Genomic DNA, 22,925 nt, shown 5'->3' on the forward strand with positions numbered 1-22,925 from the left:
CCTGTTGGGGCAATTTGTCACTTCTTTATCTATTCATAAGGACCCCCCTCCTTTCCATAAGACAAATTATTTTAACAAAGAACTATTTTAACAGGACCAAAGGCAGATCACGAGGCCCAAAAGAGAAATGCTGGCCGGTTATGATGACAAGATAAGGACGAAGTATACTCAGCATACTAATCCCTAGTGCCAGAATATATGTCAATAGGGCTATGATTAGGAATTTGTCCACCGCCATCAGACAAATAGCCAAAAAAAAAAAAAAAAAGGCTAAGACTATTGCTGCCCAGCAAAAGTCCCTAAATTCTCTTGCTCTAGTGGTCCTTGACACTTGCGTAGCCCTCGATTACTTGCTGGCCAAGAGGAGTCTAAAAAAGAGGATCGCTCTGGTACTCCAAAGGTGTGCTAACACAATGGACAGGTTTGCTTAAACCTTTTACTAAAAAAGTTATATGCCCACCCTGACCTGCCCCGTTAGGAATTTATGATCAGATCACCCTGTAAAGTTACCTTCCTCACTGGACTTGTCAGTTTTATTACAGAATGCCCTCTTCATTCACAAAAGAAACAACACAAAACTATTATCGTCCTCATTTTACTGAAAAGGCCAGGGAAGAAGAAAACATTGTCAGAAGTCACAAGGAGAGCTAGAGACTCAAGTTCCCGTCCCCCACCTCCTATCCTTGCTCTTCAGCTACTCCTTAATCTTGCCCGCCTTGCGGGCCTCAGGAAGCCGCCCCGAATCTTAGGGTTCCTTGATTTCTGTGCGCCCCCTAGAGGTAGGTGCCTGCAAACCCATCGACATCACTCCACCACACCCCCGGCCAGGAGGGGGCACTGCTGGGATCTCAATGGCACAGACGGGCTCTCCTGGTGGTGCTCACTTTTCCTTCAGTCCCCGAGGTACTTCCGGCACTGCGGAACTTTGGTACAGGCGGACTGGCTGCGTGGGGACTCAGGCGCGCAAGGCGGCAGGAGTTGTTTCCGGCCCTGTAGGTCTGAATTGAGTTGCGGAGGCTTAGGAAAGATGGAGACAATTCTGGAGCAGCAAAGGCGATATCACGAGGAGAAGGAACGGCTCATGGACGTCATGGCCAAAGAGATGCTCACTAAGAAGTCCACGGTGAGTTGGGCCTGGGTAGGGGCTTCCATCTGCGGCTGGGCCCCATCCCCGTGTATAATCTCCGAGAGCTTTCTTTGATCGTCGGACTCTCCCCGCGCCTGCCCCACCCCCACCCCCAGTACCCTTCTGGGCTCCCTCTTCGAGCTCCGGCCTTGGTAACCTCCCGGATCCAGCGCCCCAAAGGCCGACTTGCTTTAGTCGCTAAGATCTGAGCGGATAAGCTCCGCCCTCGGGCGGCCTTTCTAACTCCAGAACTCCCGACTAACGGCGTCTGTGTTACTGTTTGCCTTTCTTCAGCTCCGGGACCAGATCAATTCTGACCACCGCACACGGGCCATGCAAGATGTGAGTGCCCCGGTGTCCGATTCTCTGGGTCGGGATGAGCTGGGAAAGAGAGGGAAGGCGGGGTGCGGGGGTCACCTGAGCCCTGGCCAAAAATAACCAGAGTGGCTAGTCCAGAGTTGTCTGCCTGGAGACGTCCTCGCGGCTGCTAAGCCTGAGGGTCTGAACTGCCCTTCATCACCTCTCGGAATGCGAGATTCTTTGTTACTCGGAAAAACGCCCCTTCTTATAGCATTCTGCATCTCATGGAAGTGCTTAGATAGGTTATGAGGAGTCCATGACTCAGGTACTGTCTCTTCGCTCTGAGAATGCACCGTTTTGAAGTATTTTTGCCTACATTGTCTGCATTTGCGTAGTAGTAGTTCAGTTTCTTTTAAAAAACTAATCAAAATCAAAATGTTGATTCTCATTAGAGCTGAGTGATAGGTACGTAGAGGTTCATTATACTATGCTCTCTACTCTTGCATATGTTTGAAATCTGTTTAGAAAGGAATAAAAGACCTAATCAGTTTCTGATTTGTAGTAGATAATTAGTATCACAGCCCCTAGTTCCTTATCGGAGTTCCTAAATCCAAAATATTCTGAAAACAAACGATTTATTATTTGTTTTGTTATTACTTGATAATAACTGACTTGATCTCACTTGGCAGCAAAACCTGACCTGACCATATGAGAGGCTTTTTATGGTCTTTATCCCATTTAGTAAATAATGCATAGATTTCACTGCAGAACTATTAATATTTGTTCCAGATTCTACTAGGGGTATTACATAATATATAGTACCTTTCTGAACCTGAAAATCCCAAATTCCAAGGCAGATCTGGTCCCTAAGTTTTGGAGGAGAGACTATGTACCTGTTCCATCCTGAGTTTGAATCCAAAGGAAGCTGTGTGATGTTTTATATAGCCTGTGCACTCCTCAATCAAGCTTTTTGAAGTAGTAAAGATCATCTTGGGCCACCCTTTTATCTTCGAGAGTCTTAGGTGTGAAATACTGTTTACCATGTGGCTGTCTTTTATGACTCTTCTGGGGAAAGTTAAACCTCAGTAGTATGTAAATATAGGAACTCTCTGCCACCCCTTGAATCACATCGCTTAGGTAGTCTTCAAATTGACCTGCTTTAAACACTAACCAGGAATCAGTGCTATCTATTAAAGGTACCTGAAAGCACAGGAACTTTTAACACCACATCACTCAAGGTTTCCTTTGTTGATTGCTTAGCTCTATAATTGTACACATTGCTTCATTCTCATGGGTTTGTGTTTGCCTTTCAGAGGTATATGGAAGTCAGTGGGAACCTGAGGGATTTGTATGATGATAAGGATGGGTAAGTGACAGTCATAGCCAATCCAGGAGTTAGTATTTCTGAGGAGCCATGGTCAAAGAACTGATTTTGTGCTCTGTTTTTTGTTTTTTTTTTTTCTGAAATTGCAGGTTACGAAAGGAGGAGCTCAATGCCATTTCAGGACCCAATGAGTTTGCTGAATTCTACAATAGACTCAAGCAAATAAAAGAATTCCACCGGAAGCACCCAAATGAGGTATGGCCTTAAAAAGTATTTTCTCCAAACCTGTCTAAGAAGAGCCTGCTAAAGGAAAGGTTTAAGGAAAATGGAGATGTGCTACTCTTATGTTCCTTCAATAAAGAACTTGCTGTTTAGCTGCAAGGAATGTATTTAGCGGACATCCTACAACTCCAATTCTTTTAGGGTCCCCCTCAGATTTAAGCCAAAGCCATTCTTTTGCTGGGCATCCCCCAACCAGTGACTCAGCACAGTGGGGGAGATTGTAGCCTGGCTATTTCTGCCCAGTGTGAGACTCTTCTTATGAGTAATCTTTGCTGCAGAGCTCTCCATTGGATTGGTCAAGATTTTGTCCTATCTTTATCATGGTCTAGGCTCTCCCTGCCCAGTCCTCTCCATTTCATCTTTCATGGCTATTTCACCTCTACTCCTAATTGTCTTAAAATCTGCTGCCTAGAGCATCCAGCTAACACAAAGAGGCTTTACTCACTTCCAGTGATCATTACACGTTTAAGATTCAGCCCAGAGGCCAACTCACATGAGATATCTTACCTAGTCTTACCCCTGCCATTGATCTTTCCTTTCTTTATGAGCCTCTTATTTTACGACAACGAATGTCTGCCCCACTATATCATAAAACTATAAGGAGCAGGGATTATGTCTAAATTGTCTAGAACCCATTAAGCATCTTGCACAGCTAATCAAAGGAATTTTAGGGGGAGAGGGAACAAGTCATGGCTGTAGAAGTGGAGAGGGACGGGTCGGCAATGACTGAGCTTTCGTGGCTGTGTAACTTGAAAGTTGTTTTCTCCCTTGATAGAAATAAGGAAGAAAGAGATAACTCATTTGCAGTAGAAGATGAATTTTTATATGTTTTCAGGGGATATTATATTTAGGTAGAAATGTCCCCTGAACTGTTGAAGTTAAGCGACTGGGGCTCAAGCAAGAGGTAAAGGATCATGATTTAGATTTGAGAATTATCACGTGAACTTGATGGTTGAAGCCATGACTCATAGAGCTGTGGGAGAAACACAGTGTGAAGGGAGAGTGTTGGAGTTCCTCTGTGTGCCTTGGGGCACACTCACAAGGTACCGACTGAAAAGGAGCCTTGGAGGACTTCCATCACAGAGGTCAAATGACAGCTTCGGGTAATGTTATCTAAACCGATGCTAAGCAAAAGAGAGTTTCAGAAAGGAAGTCACTGATATCAGCTGGTGTTGGTGTTGACTGATAACTGCCAGGGTTGCTGCTCCACTGAAGTATTGGGAATGAAAATCTGGTCACGGGTAAGAGTGGGTAATGGGGAAATAGTATGGAGTGTGGAACATAGATTTGAAAGACTGGCAGAAAATAGAAGAAGAGAAACAGAAAGATCATAAGAAAGATGAGAAAGATGTACCTGTTTAAAGGAACAGATGGAAAAAGGAAAAGACTGAAAATACCAGAAAGGAAAAGCAATTGAAGTTAAGTGGAGATAGATGAATGTAATCTCACATACCTACATATGTATCCCCCACTTCCGCCACCCTCCCTTGGAGGGTAGAGTTTGAGTCTTTTGCTAATCAAGAGAGAAGATGTGTCCCATTCCAGTGTGTTAGCCATATTCCAGCCATAGTAGAAAGGTGAGGTTATATAAAGGATTGAAAAACAACAATAACGTTGCTCCCAGTAGTGTGTGCTTGTACAAATACATATAAACAGATAGAACAGTGGTTTCCGAATTTTGCTGCATGTTTGAATCACCTGGGGATCTTTAAAGTACTGATACCTGCTCTCTTTCTAATTAAATTGGTATCAGATGCATCAGGATTTTTTAACACACTTTTAGGTGATTCTAATGTGCAGCAAAGTTTGGGAATGACTGGCATAAAAAAAGGTTCGTTAACAGTGGTTAACTATTTGCAGAAGAATAAAGAGGGACTTTGATTCTTCATTTTGTCTTTTTGTGTTGAGTTTTTGTGAGCATGTCTTACTTTAGCAATTTTTAGTCAAGCAATACAGAAAAGGAAAAGAAAAAAGCAAGATAATTGGAGAACAGTAGTAGGCTCCTGAAGAAAAATCAAGGCCAAAGGATCAAAAGTCTAATTTGCTGCATAGCCCATTTCTATAGTATTGCAACTTTTATATTGAAAAATCCACCTGAGCTTTTTTCTTTTTTTATCAGATCTGTGTGCCAATGTCAGTGGAATTTGAGGAGCTCCTGAAGGCTCGAGAGAATCCAAGTGAAGAGGCACAAAGTAAGTAGAGTTTTAAATAAGATTTAGCATTTCCATCCAGCACTAGCAGAAGTACAAGTTAATAACAGCTCAGTTTGCCCTGAGAGCCCTAGAAAACAGGGCTCCAGAGAAATTTGTAGTCAGATTTTCTTACTGGTTTTTTCTTTGCTAGTCTCTGGACTATATTGACCTTCTAAGTTGGCCTTGGACGGAATACTCAATTTTGTGCTAGCCTAACTTAAATTTACTTGCCTGGAAAGCTGAGGTCTATTCACTCTGTGAACATAGAGACAGCAGTTGGGTGAAAGTCTGCTTTATGAAACAAGGGACTAACAGTCCATTTGAAAAGCCAAGTCTAAGAAAGTGGTCTTTAATATCTGAATCATTGGTATCTCTGATTCCTTCAGATTTGGTGGAGTTCACAGATGAGGAGGGATACGGTCGTTACCTCGATCTCCATGACTGTTACCTCAAATACATTAACCTGAAAGCCTCTGAGGTAAGACCAGGAGAGGGAGAGATTCTAAATCTAGGGGTGAGTCGTGATGCTGGACTGGGCCTACTAGATGAAGCAATTAGAGTATTTTCCTTATGTTTTATAACTGTTATGTGAATACTAAAGAAGTGATAGGCTTAGACTAAAACAGTATTCAAAGTGAAAGCCAGGTTTCTACATGAATATAATAAGTGTAATTTTATTAATAAATTTTAATATTTTAATACAGCAAGCATATTTTGTTTTCGTAAAAATAAATTTAAAAAAATTCAATAATATCGAACTCCTGTTTAGGCACACATAGTACTAGGTACATGGAAGATACAAACCAGGGCTATTTAACGTCTTAAAAGACATTAACTTCTCACAAGAGATGACATTTAATATAACAATCTCAGAAAGGTCACAAGTATATGATTAAGTTCCTCTTGAAGTTGTGAGGAAATTTCCCAAGAGTTCAGTGACTAAAGTTTCGTGAGGGCAGATTCCAGGTCTGTCTTGTTCTCATCTGTATCCATGTCCTTGGTCCAAAGTTGCTCAATAAGTGATTGAATGAGGGAACAAATGGCATTTTCCAGGATCTTATTTTAGGATGTAATGGGTGTCAGTCTTTAACCAAGTGCCTGGCATGTAAGTGTTTAACAAATATTTCTTTTTAGTTTACTGTTTATTAACTCGATCTTTATTTTGCAGAGCTAATTGTGTGTCTGATAACTGTATGGGAATTAAACAGAGGGAAAAAAAGAGGCTAAATGAGCCAGACCTCGTTACTTTATTAGGCAACAACTTTAATCTCATGTATTGGAGATTATTTTGTAACTTGATAGAAACACCAAACTGAAACTCTCGTTTCTTTTCTCATTCTAGAAGCTGGATTACATCACATACCTATCCATCTTTGACCAGTTATTTGATATTCCTAAAGAAAGGAAGAATGCAGAGTACAAGAGGTAAGCATTACCGCTTCTAGGCCTCCTCTGGATTTGATTACAAGATTATTTACTGTAAAGATTTGAGGGCAGAATTCTGAATTTCGTTGCTTAAAAAGCATTCATGAATGACTTCTAGATTTATTGGAGGTTAGGGATTTGAACGATAGTTTTAAAACATTCGTAGTACTCTGGCTCTGGAAGAATATGTGTCTGTGAGCACATCTGCAATCTTATGGCCATACGTTCTTAATTTTGTCTTATTGTAGAAGGAAGTCTCCCATCCAGAGACCTCTGCGTCTTTAGAGTTTAATGGGGAAAAATTAAACTCTCAGATTGTGACTAAGGTGCCTGAGTCTGACGTATAGGTGTTAAGTTTTGTTTGTATTATTATACCTCTGGTTAGTGATAAAATAACATTTTATTTTGACCTGAAATCAATTTTCTTTTTACCTGAAATCTTTTATGTGTGAGTTAAGACTTTATTTGGAATCATATAATGAGGAGGAAATAAGATGGGAAAGATCAGAATCGAGATGACATGTTAGGAAAAAAAGTCAATTGTAAGTTCATGTTAAAAAGTAGTATTTTAAAAACTAGTATCACTAGAATTATAAGTATATTTTATAGGGCATAACAGTATATCAAAAATAGGAAACCTCTTTCTCTGTATTGCTTGTTTCTCTGTAGATACCTGGAGATGCTGCTTGAGTACCTCCAGGATTACACAGATAGAGTGAAGCCTCTCCAAGATCAGAATGAACTTTTCGGGAAGATTCAAAATGAGTTTGAGAAGAAATGGGAGAATGGTACCTTTCCTGGATGGCCGGTGAGCTTCAGCGGGGATATGGGGGAGGACATGCCAGGGAATTGAAGTAACTGTTTTACTATAATCTTAAGCTTCTGCTTTAAGGCTTTAGATGCTGATCCCTCGGGATCAGTTGTGGCCCTGAGGAGTTCTCTGCCCACTATTCTAGGCTATCTCTGTGCACTTTGCAGTGAGATTTGTCAGGGCCCACTTGCCATTGGCTGGGCCCAGGATTTTCACCAAGCATGTCATTACTGCCGCATGGTTCCTACTGACCAAAAACTGATGAAATTATGGGCTAGCAATCTCTACTATGTATGTTCACTTTTGGGGATAAACTTGAGTTTTCCTGGATTCTTGGAGAGAGAATAGACTGTCCGGTTTTTTGCTCTGCTCTTGGGGGAATTTGATTCTTATTTATACATGTGTGTAATTTAGATGGCAATTTAGATGGCTCCCTTGCCTTCATTCTAAACCTGGATCTTAATCATCTTATTCTTCTTGCCAGAAAGAGACAAGCAGTGCCCTGACCCATGCTGGAGCCCATCTTGACCTCTCTGCTTTCTCCTCTTGGGAGGTATGTTTTCTTTAGCCACTGTACTACTGGTCTTGCCTGTTCACTCCTCTGAGAGACCACTGGATTTCCTGTTTTTAATGCCATGGACTTATGATAAGACACCAGTTAGAGAAACAACGAATGTTCAGACCTAGGTCTTTGCAGGCTAGTGTGTGGGTATTCCTGAAGCTGTGACAAGACCACACGTTCCATAGCCAGATCTCCTAGCAGTAAGCTCAAACTCTCCTACGGACTGACTCTGCGGTCAGATTCATACATAAACATACTGGTGATGTTTCATACGTCCACTACAACTTAATACAGTTAGAACTATTATTTCACAAATTTCAAAGTAGCTGGATAAATTTTTTCCCCCAATCTTTCCATAATATTAAGTTGTAGTGGAGGTATGAAACATTACCAGTATGGTTACGTATGAACCTGACTGCAGAGTCAGTCCGTAGGAGAGTTTGAGCTTACTGCTAGCTTCAGGAACACCCACACACTAGCCTGCAAAGACCTAGGTTTGAACATTCGTTGTTTCTCAAAATCTTCTACAAAATTATAACTCGTCTCTTTTTTATACAGGAGTTGGCCTCCCTGGGTCTGGACAGATTAAAATCTGCACTCTTAGCTTTAGGCCTGAAGTGCGGCGGGTAAGAGACTGGTTTTCTGTCAGAACTGTCCATTTACTGTGTGTTTGCATGATCTTCTGTGTGACTCTGATAACCATTCTTTCTGTCGTCTCTGATTGTGAAAATAAGCAAGTCTGTGTGGTAAGGCAATCCTGAAATCCTTTGCCCCTCCTTTCTCCTTAGGACCCTAGAAGAGCGAGCCCAGAGGCTATTCAGCACCAAAGGAAAGTCCCTGGAGTCACTTGACACCTCCCTGTTTGCCAAAAATCCCAAGTCAAAGGGCACCAAGCGGTGAGTGGCTGGCATAGCACCTGTGTGCACAGTTTTTAAATGTTATTCCTATGCAGGATTTGTATCACAAGAGATTTTAAAGCCTGTTTTATCCATAGAGTCCAGTCTGTTCTTTTTCTCTGTTCATAGCAGAGAGTGCTGTCATTGTTATAAACCAAGGACAATCTGCGCTCAGTTGATTAAGAGTGGGTGAAGTCCATAAGGCTGAAACTGTGCTTTAGATACCTTTTGTTGCATTGATAGCTTATGGAGCCTGAATAGGTTCAAAAACTATTTTCCTAAGTTTATTTTTCCTGATGACAGTTGGATCTATTTTTGAGCCACAGGCTTGTACAGGGCATTTTTTATGTGTTTCTAATTTTCACAACCACCCTGAAAAGTAGTTGTTATCCTGAGTTTTTGCAGATAAGGACTCAGAAAAGTTATGGAACTGTGTCTACTTTCTCACGGTTAGTAAGTAACAAAGTCAGGATTTGGGCCCAAGTCTGCTTATTCCTGAGCTCACTCTTCTGTAACACGTTTTCTTTATAGATTATAACGATGGAAATTTAAATATCTGGGTACGTCTTTTACCTTCTAGAATGAGGTCTAAAAGGAAGCTTCCATGCATTCTAAGAAATAACCTTGGTACTTCTATGAGTGAGTCCTGAGCCAAACAGAGCATTTGCTTTCAGAGCATGATGTTTCTCATGTGCTTGTAATTTTTAATGCACTGGTGTAATAAATGTTCTCAGATATAGGGAACAAGCATGAGGTAAAAGAACCCTAGAGTGATAGTTTGTTTCTTGTTCTCAGAGACACTGAGAGGAACAAAGACATTGCTTTCCTAGAAGCCCAGATCTACGAATATGTAGAGATTCTTGGGGTGAGTAACCAACTCTGCTGAGAACTATAAATGCTAGAGTATGAGAGTAAGAGAAATATGAACTCATAGGATCTTTTTTTTACTTGATAAAAGAAAGGTAGGTGTTAAACTAGTTCAGAGAAAATGGAGTTTTCTCAGGGTAATTGACCCTTCAGTGAGGTCCTCTTCTGTTCTTAGGAGTCCATGTTTGGCAATATTCCCAAGGTTGCCTAATTCTCATGAGGCTAGGCGGAAAGACTAGACTCTTCTCTCAGTATAGTATCCAAAATAGTGCATGTTCTTTGCCTGAGCTCTGGAATATACCCAGGGGATAACCCAAGAAGCAGACACTCAGAAGGGAAGTAAGAGAAAGGCTACTCACAGCAGCTCTTGAGGTGTCACTGACCATGAAAAGGTATTACATATTCACAAGATTGTGAGAAACTTATTGGGGCTAGCATGTTAGTGGTTCAAAGCTGGCTATGAGCTGCTCCTTGAATATTCTGTCAAGAAGGAGCTGGGGGCTTGGTTGGGGTGGAAAAAGGCCTAACCTGGCCAGAATGCTTATCTCAGTCAGAAATAGGAGGAATAGGAGGAATAGGGAGGAATACAGTCTCCCCTCAGGGAAGGGAAGGTGGAAGAAAGGGCAGCACTTGTGGGCAGTGCCTCTGGGCATCCTGCAGTAAACTAGCCTTTCTGATAACTGTCGGCTTTGTGCGATTTTCAACTGTTTTCAGAGCCTTTCCCTTTACAAATGCTCAGATGGTGTTCTGAGTGGGTGGCTCTGGCTTAGGTAGCTTGTTTATGTATCTTTGTCAGTTGCCATGGATGTTTTCATTCTGCTCTTGTTTAAGGACCAGATATATAGTAGCTATAAATCTAGTCAATATTATCACTACAAATTTAGTCCCTTGGTTGCGTCTGTTACAGCTGCTCTCAATAAAAGGAGAATAGACATTGGACATTGGGAACACTTATATTCTCTACAGTAAACTTAGGTTTTGCTAATATGGGCAGCAGTCTGAGTTGCCAGTTTCCTGAAGATGACTGGGAAGCTAATTTGTGCCCTTGACATAAGGTGTACGTACCTACCTATTACTTTCTCCTTCTTTTGAGAGCATTTTGCTTTCCTTGCCAGGAGGTGGCACCATTCTCTTTGGAATTCCAGCCAAAATGGTTTCCAGAAGTTGCTGTCATATACCGATACGGTTTTTGTTATCATTTCACCATTTATTGGTAATCTTTTGGTTTCCAGACATTGTGCTGAATCTTTGGATACAGTAGTTTATATGACACAGCCTTCTGCCCTTGAAAAATCCACTTTGTGGTTGGGAGACAAATAAATGTGTGGAACGTGATTCATGTTATAATACATTGAGATTGAGTTTTCTCAGTAGAAAAAGGAAGAAAAAATATTCCAGGTAGAGGAAATGGCAAGCGTGAAGGTAAAATATTACGATAGGAAATTAGATGTTCAGGAAATGAGAAATTCAGTGTGTATGAAGAGTGCCTTGTGAGGGAGTGGTCAGAGAAAAACTTGGTGTTATGTTGGAAATTTGAACTGTGTCCTATAAACAGTAGAAATCCAATAAAAGCACTTTATACAAAGTGTATTATTAGATTGGGTTTTTTAAGCAGATAAATCTGGAAACAAAGTAGAAGCTGGACTGGAGTGAGGAGGGACCCAGGGCAAGTTAGAAGGTTTTCATCTTGGTGAGGGCAGTAATAGTGGGAAGGGAAAGAAAAGACTGGTTAGGAAATATTTTAGAGACTGTTCTCTGTTCTGTGATAATCTTTGGCTACAGATGAGTAATTTAGGCAAGTGACAAAACCTTTGACCTTTGGGGAGGAATTAACGAAGGCCTGTTGATAGGAATTCTGATATGAAGGCAGACTTCCCCTTTATTCTACAAGAAAGAAAACCTTATCCCTAGAAATAGAATATGCATGGGTTGTAGGAAAATAGGAAATTTCCCTTCTCGCTTTCCACTTCTTTTCTGTGACTTCACTTTTCATTTATGGACCTGATTTAGGAACAGCGGCATCTCACTCATGAAAATGTACAGCGCAAACAGGCAAGAACAGGAGAAGAGCGAGAAGAAGAGGAGGAAGAGCAGATCAGTGAGAGTGAAAGTGAAGATGAAGAGAACGAGATCATTTACAACCCCAAAAACCTGCCCCTTGGCTGGGATGGCAAAGTAAGTCCCAGCACTACCATCTATCTCCCCATTTTCCATTTGGAAGCAGATGCAGACACTCTTCTAATGCTGTTTCTTTTCTGATTTCTTCTAGCCCATTCCCTACTGGCTGTATAAGCTTCATGGCCTGAATATCAACTACAACTGTGAGATTTGTGGAAACTACACCTACCGAGGTCCCAAGGCCTTTCAGCGGCACTTTGCTGTAAGGAATTCAGAGCCATTTCTCCTGGAAATTGCAGTGTGAAACATGAGTCTTCAGAGAAGAGGATAGGAGCAGCCTGAGAGTATCGCTAGTGTCCAGAGCTTAAGAGAATCGGAGAAAGAGTGGGTCTCCACTCCTTCAGCATGTGGCATGTGGTCTCTGGCGCCAGTGCTGCCCCTTGGATAACACCTGAGAGTTTCCGGCGGCATTTTTCCATTTTGCTGTTTGAACCTCATTTGGGTTTTCTCTCACTTGTTCTCGTACTTCTCTCTTTTTGTCTTTCTGCCAGCATCTTAGACCAATCTCTGACTCCTTGGTCATTTCTCTACCCCAATGCTAGTACGCAGGAACGAGGAAGGGCTGATTTCCTCCTTTTTTGGGTCTTAAATTGGTCTTTGCCTCCTTGAAAAAAGATACTAAAGTCATGACATTTACCAAGTTATTCTGGGTGGTGGTGCTCCAGTAAGTGGGTTCATACTCATTTTGTTTCTGCCTTCAGTTCTTAGTACTTGGAAGGAAATTTTACAGAATGAAAAAGACTTACTAGACCAAGGACTGTGAATTTGTATGCTCTTCCTCCTTCCATCCCTCAGACATAGTACTAACTGATCCTGGGTCTTCTCTGCTGAGTCCCTGAGTATGAATCTTTCTCAACATCACTTCCAGTAAATTGGAATTGGCATCCAGGATAAAGCCCATGCCACATGCCATCCCTCAGCCCAAACTGTCATTACATTAGTGCCTCTCCCTGCTCTTTTTCACATTCCTATATCTGATAAACAGTCTTCTTTGTTTACAAAGATGGCACTGACCTGCCGCCAATAACCCTTACTCATGCTGATGGTGCAAACTGCATAGGTGACTGGTTGGTTGTGGTGTTCTTCCATAGTCTTGAGAGGTTTTATCTGAAAGAGTGCTAAATCTAGGATCTAGTTTGGTTGGTTTTGTTTTGTTTAGGATCTTGGTTTTATAAACCACCCCAGTGAGGCAAACAGTGCAATGCTGCTTTGAAATATCTGTGTCTCGTCAGTCATGGCCAGTTGTTTACAAACATGAACCACAGAAGAAATGCTTTTTAGTGGAGTCTTTTGCAAAGGGTCAGGTCAGGGCTTATGAGGAGAGTGGAGTTAGTGCCCTGTGTTCAGCTCTTCCCATTTTACATTGTCCTTTTTCTCTTTCCTTCCAGGAATGGCGTCACGCTCATGGCATGAGGTGTTTGGGCATCCCAAACACTGCCCACTTTGCTAATGTGACACAAATTGAAGATGCTGTCTCCTGTAAGTAGGTTTTATTTATTGTTCCCTTGGCCACATTAGGTGGCCACTCTTACAGCTCACTTTCCCATTACTCTGGTGTATCCAGGCCTAAGGGCAGCAGGTTGTGGATATGTAAAAGCTACAACAGTCATATAATTACTGTATTTTTGAGGAGAATGAGTTAGTTGTACCGATTGTTTCTCCCTTGAGAAGAGCCCTAGGCTGAGTATAAAATGAGGCTTTTAACTAGTGGCTATGAACTCCCCTGTATGCAAGATTTTGAGTGAATGAGTATATGTATATTTTTCTGAATTGATTTTAATATGTTAAGTACCACTGATAGGAAGGAAAAAATAGAACTGGTCTCAGCTTATTTCTGAAGTGACAGGAGAGATACACAGAAATTCAGCAGCGAAATACCTCTTGGAGGACAAGTGAAGTGAGCAAATGTCAGGGAATGTGTTGTTAAAGCACCCGGGGCCTCAGTCAGGCTTCCTTTTCACCTGGCAGTGGTAGCTGTTTCTGCCATTAGCATCTTCCTCGCAGGCTTTCTATTTTCTTTTGAGTTTATCTCTTCTATCATGTTTTCAATTTGCAGCTGGTTAGACTGAGAAGAATGGAATTTTACCAGTCCACTTTTGTAAATTTTAGGCTCTCATTCTCACTGCTCAGCTGCTTGGTCAGCTCACTCCTTTGGCTCCCATCTCTGAGGCTGTTCAAATATCCTTCATGGCAGAGCCAAATAGAAATGACCTTCTGAGGAGCTCCCTGCTCCCTGATTAGCCATGGACTCTAGAGACTCTCATTAAGATTTGTATGTGTAGTCACCTTCGAGGACTCCTTGCTTTCGTGTCTTCCTTTATTAATTTAGGAGTCAGGATTATACAGTTCCTCCAATCAGAATTATAATGTATCTCTATTGCCAAGTTATCCATTTGGCCTCTTCATTTTTTGTCAGTCTTTTTCTGGGAAGAAATTAGAAACGAAATACCTTAGAACTATAATGCTGCATTTTGAATGGATTCTCATTTTTAGTTATATTTTCTAGCTATATGCCACTAATAGGTCACAGTTTATTTTTTGTGTGTTTTCTTATGTCCTACAATTTGCCTGAGTTAATTTATTCCGATACCTCAAGATAGATTTATATCATTTTAGACTTAAAGTCATACCAACTGCAAAAACAAAGGGATACTTTTATTAATTTTGTTCCATGTATTTATTTTTCTTCATGGATAGTTATCCCCAGGCATTACCCTCAAGTCTTATGTTTAGTAGAAGCATGAGATAGGTAGGTCATCTTTGCCTGGATGCTGTTTTTAAAAGAAACGATGCTTGTGCACCTACACTAATTTTAAGTTGACTTGTGAGTTTATCTAAAAAAGATTGTTTTTATTACTTCTGTCAGGCATTGGATAAAACAGTGTTCCTGGATTATCTTATGCTGGATAATGACTATTCTTTTAATGTATTTTAATGTTAGGATTCTGTTCAGAAGTTTTATACTGATGTTCATAAATAAAAGATGAGCTTCCTGTTTTCCTTTGAGACACTTGCCTGGTTTAGGGATCAAAACTATATGACAAAATGGAAATATTACATTGCTACATTCTCCTGTCATTTGAAACCGTTTATGTTTAAATAGAAATTATTACATCTTCATATAAAGGGACCACTCTGAGAAGATTGTTTAGTTAATAACCCATATAATTCCTAGATTTATTATGACAAAGTAGGAAACCAAGTGCTTTATTTCTATTCTGAGTTTTATTATTTCCTTTTTTCTATTAATACTTCTGTGATCTTGTTTATTTCTTTAAGTCTTCAGTCAAGAACTTTTTCTCTTTGTTTCTTTTTCCTTTCTAATACAAACATTTACAACTAGATGTCCCTCTGTTAGGAATCCATTGGGAATAGCCATTCAATTAATGTTATATTTAGAACTTTATTTGTAAAGATTTTATTCTGATTTTTTAAAAATAATTCAGAAATTATTTAAGAGTACTTTTAATTCTAGTTGATTGGACACCTTTTAACTTTTATTTATTCTTATTTTTCTTTGCCTAGGTAGTGAGATACTCCCTGAATTTAGAATATATTTTATCCTTGTGTCCAGTGTATAATCAGTGACTTGTTAAAGTTTAGATATACCTTAAAAGAAGTATCTTTCTCTACATGTAAGCTATTTCATCTTCTTAGAGTGTTCAGGTCCTTAATTTCATACTTATATCTATTTTGAATTCTGATGGGGACATGTTGGCATTTCTAAATACAACTAAATTTTGTCTCTTGCATTTCTCCCATTTTTGTATGTATTTTGTTTTGTAGTATTTGAGCCGCATAAACTCAATGTTATACTGTAACTATATTGACCACTCCCATTTTCTTTTTCAAATTTCCTTTATCTGATAGCTTGTTTGTTCTATTGTCATAAACTTAGACCATTTTCCCAATTATCAAAGTTTTGATAGCAAATGTGGGCTATTTTTTACTTCAGTCATTAATATTTATCATTGTATAGGGATACTAAGCCTTTGACACTTGATGTATTAATTGATCTATTTGTATTTAACTTATATTTAACTCCTTTGCTGGAAAAATTTTCTTGTTTTTTTTTTTTAGATTTCTCATTTACATAGATTATCTAGTAAACTTGAACCTATTCCTTTTATATAGGTATTTTTCTAACATTTCTAATTTAACTATTTCAACTAAGTTTATTCTGCTTCTAATATCTGTTTTCTGCTACTAATATGTTCAATTGAATTATTTATAGGAGGTGATTATATTTTAATGCTCAAGAATTGTAAATCTTAAGTACTTATTTCTTACTCTCATAATTCAGTAGTTTTTATGTATTTAATCTTACCATGCCTATCAATATTTTTTTCACCTTGTTTATAAAACATGGTTTTTCTACTTTTATGATCTCTTACCATGATCTTTACTCTAGGACTTGGTGATGGATTCTGTCAAGTTTTTTACATGTTGATAATGATATGCTTCAGGAGGAATTTTGGTTCAGTACCACATTCCTAATATAATTGCATTTCCATATTTATCAGATGTGGGTGGTAATAGTAGACCTACTTCACAGAGCTGTCTCAGAGTTTAAATGAGATAATACAGGTCAAGTGCTACAACCATGTCTGACACACAACATAGAATGTGCTCAGTAAGCATAAGCTGCCATCATCATCACCTTCACTCATGGGCTGCTCTGCAGAGTCTGAGATCCAAAGTTACTTTTATCTCTTCATTGAGAGTTAGATGTTAGTATTATTAGCTACCATCTATCAAATGCATTATTAGCTACCACGTATCAAGTGCCAGCTCTGGTCCAGGTAAATGGGAGATGTTTTACACTCATTTAATATTCAGAACAACCAGTAAAGTAGGAAGTCATTCACATTTTCAAAAGAGGAAAGTTATGTAACTTTTTAAAGGTCATACAGTTTGTAAGGAGAAAAAAGCCAGGAATCAAACCCATGTCTGTCCTTTGGCAGAGTCTTTTCTCTTTCCTGCCTTCTTTTCCACCTTCTTTTAAATCATGCTTATCAAGTAGAATTTTTTTAAAGAATTGATCATTGAGGGTTATTCCAGAAAGAAACTTCATGCATTCTCTCATTAGCCATACAAAGATTTTTTAGGAAAAAAAAATTTTTTTTGTTTTTTCCAGAATATTGTTGGCAGGGTCATAATTCCATTATCCATATTATTTTCGGAATTTATCTCCTTGTTCAAATGTCTAGGTTAATCAGTTTCTCTCACATGGATGTTTTTATTATTGCCACCTCTTTGATTTAGTGTTTTATTTCCACCCATCATGACTTCTTTTGATATTTTTAGGTTCTCTGTTCTGCATAGCATTTAGAGTTTTGTTTCTATCTCAGTATCACTGTCTCTTCATTTTTTTCTCCCCTGATCCTCAATAGATCATTCCTAGGTGTACTACAAATTTATTATCACTACCCTCCTCCCCTTTTTTTTTCCCTAGGCATTATTCCGTTTTGTAAACATCTTAGATTAACTCTCTAGCTTCCTTTCAGACTTTCAGTAACAGGTAGATGATTGGATACATATTGGCTCCCACAAGACTGTCACAGAGTTTATCTCAGGCATCTTACTGATCGTAAGCATCAATTAATTATCGGATTTAAGTGAAATTATCTTATTCTGTAGAATTTCTGCAATTTTTCTTTATTTCCTATCAGAATAATTTTTTTAAATTAAACTTGGATCGTGCTTTTTATTTTTTTATTTTAAGCATCTAAACTAGACATCTTAGGGATTTTTGGTTATAAGGACGCGTGCCAATTAAAATTAACTCCATGCCCTTCATCTTATTTGCAAGAATATGCTTATTCGGCTGCGCCTCTCTCTATACGTATGCCTTCTTCACTTTTTTATATCTTCTAACCTTAGCTCACTATGAAGGCAGCTCCAGTCTTTGCTCTGTGTGCCCTTTCAGTTTTCAGAGCCTGCCGTCATCTAATATCCATTTATTCTCTCAGTGTCCCAACTTCTAAAACCTGGGAAAGACAAGGTGGGCATCGCCGGGTCAGGTCCTGTCTGTAGTCCAGTCAGCTGTGTCTCCAGTAGCCGGCAGCTAACATAGCTTCTTGTTTGATGGGACTGCTCCTTCCAGAACACGTCGGAAGGACATATTTCCTAAGAATGGAGTGTGCAGAGCCATTAACCCATTGGCACAGACGTTACACTGGATTTACTTGTTTGTCATTGTTTTAAGTCATTCTGTGGAAGTTTTTCTTATAGAGTTTATAGCCAGATGGGAGGGTTTCAGTATTTTGATTTCAATTATTATAATTTTTTGTTTGTTTACTTAAATGAAAGATTTCACTTATAAATTTATTATGTCAGTTATTTTGTTGTTGCAGACTTATGATCATTTTAAAAAGTTTAACAAATGACATCTAAGAAAGAACTCTGTGGAATTGCGACCAGAGATCCCCACTTGAGAGATTAGTCATAACTGACTAGTATTCACTAGGTAGAAATCCACCTTGTTAATAAACTAATAGCATCATGTTTGGATATCGCTATCTTATTTATAATAGTGTAGGAGATTTAAACATCTTAATGAACTCTAGGGATATTGCTTATGAGAGCAATTGCTTTGTTAAAATCACAATGTCATGTGTCTATGGTTTTTTATCAGGTCAGCTATCCCATCAAGAACAGGAAATTCAATTGGTTTACTGCAGTTATTCTTAGTGAGCCCATGCTGGTACCCAGAGGTGGTCCCATTCTTTTCTAATTGTTTTTAGATCCCTCTGAAGAGTAACATTTCTCTTACTGGTCTATAGTTTCCTACATCCATTTTTTTCTTTAAGAAAATTATGACAGCATTTCCAATCTCCAGTATTTTAATGCCACTCTGGGTTGGATTCTTGAATGGCCTGGACAAAGAGTGACAGGGCCTTGCCCTGGCACATGGTCACATGATAAATTCTCTGTTCCTTGGTGACGTACGTGTTATTTGGGCCGCAGGACTTCAGCTAACTTAAAGCAATTAGCAAGCAAGGAAAAGATGATTACTTGAGCACCTATATGCTAGGCACAGAGCTAAGCACTTTCTCATGTTTTCTCCTTTACTATTTCTTTACTCGTCTTAGGCGTCCACTTTCTCTATGAGATGTTCCTTCTAATCTTGTCAAATTTAGAGATCTACTCGATGGGAAATGTAAAATATAGGAAGCAAGTAGTTGTACCTTCCTACCTCCATCTATTAATATTTTATCACCTTCCTTCTCTGCCAGTGGACCTGTCCTTTGTCCTGAGAGTGCACCTTCCTGACACCATTCTTAGAGATTTAAGTCTGCTTTTGTATCTGTCCTGTCTTATATACATGTCTGGTCACTCCCTCTGAAGCTGTGGTGGTATCTGTAGATATCTTCCCCTTTTTGTCTTCATTGGGATAATTTGTTGTTGAGCTGTCAGAATTCTTGTTTCAATGTCTCCAGGATATGTTGAGCCATCTTATCTTTCAGACTTTTTGGCCATATTATTTTACCTCTTTTTTTCCTCTGAAGTCTGAAATATATCCACCAGACTTCAAATAAACATATTTGATAACGTCTGATGTTTTATTTTTCTTCTATGTGAACTTTAAGACAGTTCACTTTGTCCAATAATTCTTATAACTTGTACCACATTTAATTCTTCCCTTTGAGACCATCAGTTCTCTATTCTAAGAGGTCTTTGGTTATATTCGATCCAACTTTTCTTTTACAGCAAAACAGAGAAGATTATGGTAAATTTTGCATTGGAAGTGTCTATGGGTGGTCCAGAACCAAAATTCCAGTTTGGGGCAAGCAGAAGCTTCAAAGGCAGAGTCATCCAGGGGAATCCTAATGGTGGGTGTGTTGTAACACTGTGTGCCCAATGGATACTCAGTCTGCTCATTTCTCATCCTGCAGTGTGGGCCAAGCTGAAACTGCAGAAGGCATCAGAACGATGGCAGCCTGACACTGAGGTGGGTAGCACCATAAGGCCAAGGATAGTGTCAAGTGACAGGGCTCAGTCATCATGTAGAAGGGAGGTGAAAAATGGTTCCTGGTTCACTGAAGTAGCAAATATAATGTGACAGTATCTATAAACTGGTTCTTGACATGTAAGCCTAAGTTATTTGTTATATCAAATATGTCAGACTTAAATCTGTGTCTTAAGATGAATTGTATTCTCTCACTGAAATTTTGAAGTGGCCAACAGGAGTACCCAATGTCTTGTCTTGCCATGGGGATTTATAAACTAAGACATTGAGAATCCGTGTTATATATTAGATCTCCTCTGAAGATAGCATTTAATGAGAGATGGGCCTCTCATGGGATGGGGAGACGTCCCTATTGGTCTCGAGTAGTCATCCCAAACGGCAGATTTCAGAAATAATGGTGATATGCATGAGGTATGGTAGCCAGTCTTTTTCTTTCAGGTTAGTGGTTTTCAGTAGTTCTTTTTTTTAGCAGCAATGTTCTTTTCACACTGTAATGTAGAATTCTAATAAACTAATAGCATCACGTTCGGATATTGCTATCTTATTTATAATAATGTAAGAGATTTAAATACCTTAATGAACTCTAGGGATATCGCTTATGAGAGGACTGCTCTGGAAGTGAGGAGGCCCAGCCTCTTGGCCTCCCTTTCAACCTCCCTTTCTGCAGTGGCCTCTTGGGCAGAAACCGAGGGTTGTTAGGAACCATTTGAAAACTGTCATCTTAGATTAGCCTTTCTCAACCAGGGTTCCTCGTCTTAAACACAGAAAGTGATTTGAATGAACTATTTTCTCATATGTCCCAAGGATGGGTCATAAGTGTTACTTTTCTAGGAGAGAAATTAGTTCATTACACACAATGGGTGCCTTAGGGCAGTGGGGCTTAATTCTTTTCCAGAACCACAGCTGAGAAGGGCTGCCTTAGATGAATGCTGTGGAATCAGGCCAGGGTGAGCTCAGGTACCCAGATGTTGGTTCCTAGGAGGTGTAAGCTAACAGTGTACCCCTTCTCTTTCAGGAAGAGTATGAAGACTCCAGTGGGAATGTTGTGAATAAGAAGACATATGAGGATCTGAAAAGACAGGGACTGCTCTAGTGTCAGGAATGTGTCTCAGCCTTTGGGCTTGCCCAGGCTTCCCTAAGACCCGCTTTTTCTATCTCTCTCAACCAAATGCTCCTAAAGACTCTTTGTTACTTAGTCTTATGGTCTAGCATGTGTCTTGTAGAGACAAGGTATGCTGGCAGATTGCAGGGTTGAGGTGGGTTTTATCTTTGTTTTATATTAAAAAAGATTCTCTCTGAAAATAAAACTAGCCCTTGTTCTGAATGTGTCTTGTTCTGAAGCCCTGGATTATGGAGTAGTTCAGACCTTTGGTTCTTAACACATCCCTACCACTTTCTCATCAAGTTCAGTAGCAACTAAGGTAATGAGCACCTGTTAGTTTACATATATCGTTAGGTAAATGTGACATAACCTCTTTCACCACTTCCCCAAATGAGGACCTGATAGCTAATAGCACTACCCCAGTTATGATAAGCCCCGCCCTTAGTCGAGTCAGCCATTAAAAGGGAAAGATGGGGAGGGTAAACCAGGGCCTCTGTTAAGGACAAAGCTGTTGGCACCAAGGTTTCCCCTTTTTGTTTGTATAAAGCAATGAGTTGGGCTGTTTTGGAATGGGCCTGCAGCCCTTTCCCTTCCCCAAGCTCAGCAGCCTGGCCTGCAGTGGAACTAGGACCAACAGTGACTTTGTGACTTCACCCGCTTGCTAGTTCAGAACGAATGTCTTTGGTGATCTCTCCTCTACTGAGAAGTGGCTAATATTTTTGTGTCCTCCAAGCTCAGATAGCCAAGATTTGGGTGGAGTTGGGCAGCTGCCCCAGGAGCTGAATCTGTTATCCCAAATGGAAAACACGGGGAGCCGAGGCGGCTCCGATCTGCCCGCAGGCAGAATCATCTGAAGGTCTGGGCTCTCTCCAGAGAGCCCCCTTGCCCCTCAGCACTCAGACTTTCAGTCCGTCTGTAATGTATCTACTTGTAAAACTCCTGAGTTGGAACTGGCCTTCTCCCTCGCACTTCCCTGTTGCCCTGGTAACCTCTGTGGCAAAAGGTTTTCACCACCCAGCCCTTGTGGCACTTCACTCTCGATTGATATTTTCCTTTCTGGTTCAACTTATCCCTAGGGCAACTCCTCACGTGCTCATCTGTGCTTTGGCTCGTCCAGTCACTTAAAATCCCAGCTGGGCAACCTGTCCAGGGCCTGAGCTGCTGAAGCAGAGTGAGTGGACAATTAAATCTGATTGAGCCATCTAGAAACATTGATGACCGAAAACCAGCCCAAAGTGCAAGGAGACCTTGCCAAGTGGGAAGAGATTTAATAACCTTGGAAATGGGAAATGTGGGGACTTTCTGTTAGAGCAGCATCGGGGCCTCCAAGGAGTGCAGCTGTCACATTCCTCAGCACCCCTCTTTAGGAGTGGGTACCCAGAACTTCAAGGTTAAGGCACTATGCCAAGAACCTGTTTTTCTTCTTCACAGTGTGCAGGGGAGATGGGACCTGGTTCTGTGGAGTCCTGCCTTCACCCTTGCCCAGATAACTGCAGTCCTGTGAACTACGTACCGGAGCAGCCTTGGCAGGAACCTGGGGCTTCCCTATCATAGCAAAGGCTACTTTTCTTTGTTTCCTCCATCCAGATATTTTATTCATGCTTTTTATGTGCCAGGTACAGTGAGGTTTGCAAACCTTGAAGATTAGGTGGAGGTGAGATGGTGGGAGCAGAACCAGAGATGAGGCTCGGTGACAACCTCCTGGTCAGGCAGGAAGAGCCATGTGGCCAACTCCACACAGCCCCAAGGGCACAGCTGTTAGGTTCAGTGAAACTTGGCATCAGAAGTGGTTCTCCTCAGAGGTGACTCCTCAAAGTCTGGACTTGAGAGGGTCTGCTGCAGGTAGAACAGGATTCCAGCTGAGCCCCCTGACTAGGCTGGGGAAAGA

General features: G+C 40.3%; 1 protein-coding gene across 1 annotated transcript; it reads left to right on the forward strand.

The window, feature by feature from the left end:
- The first annotated feature begins 890 nt into the window (after nucleotides 1-890).
- Nucleotides 891-21,259, forward strand: SF3A3 (splicing factor 3a subunit 3). Its single transcript, XM_006924217.3, has 17 exons — nucleotides 891-1,123; nucleotides 1,421-1,468; nucleotides 2,740-2,792; nucleotides 2,900-3,005; nucleotides 5,152-5,224; nucleotides 5,611-5,702; nucleotides 6,567-6,649; nucleotides 7,319-7,457; nucleotides 7,945-8,013; nucleotides 8,581-8,648; nucleotides 8,811-8,918; nucleotides 9,714-9,783; nucleotides 11,796-11,960; nucleotides 12,055-12,165; nucleotides 13,352-13,442; nucleotides 19,862-19,917; nucleotides 20,951-21,259. The coding sequence occupies exons 1-17, from the start codon at nucleotides 1,028-1,030 to the stop codon at nucleotides 21,026-21,028; spliced, it is 1,506 nt and encodes a 501-aa protein (XP_006924279.1). The 5' UTR covers nucleotides 891-1,027; the 3' UTR covers nucleotides 21,029-21,259.
- Nucleotides 21,260-22,925: the final 1,666 nt, after the last annotated feature.

The sequence above is a fragment of the Pteropus alecto genome, unplaced genomic scaffold (genome assembly GCF_000325575.1).
Source record: "Pteropus alecto unplaced genomic scaffold, ASM32557v1 scaffold39, whole genome shotgun sequence".
Classification (NCBI taxonomy): Eukaryota; Metazoa; Chordata; class Mammalia; order Chiroptera; family Pteropodidae; genus Pteropus; species Pteropus alecto.

Coding starts and splice junctions, on each gene's coding strand:
- SF3A3 (XM_006924217.3), top strand. CDS start 1,028: ATGGAGACAATTCTGGAGCAGCAAAGGCGATATCACGAGGAGAAGGAA. Junction 5,225..5,610: donor TCCAAGTGAAGAGGCACAAA/GTAAGTAGAGTT, acceptor TGATTCCTTCAG/ATTTGGTGGAGTTCACAGAT. Junction 6,650..7,318: donor AAGAATGCAGAGTACAAGAG/GTAAGCATTACC, acceptor GTTTCTCTGTAG/ATACCTGGAGATGCTGCTTG.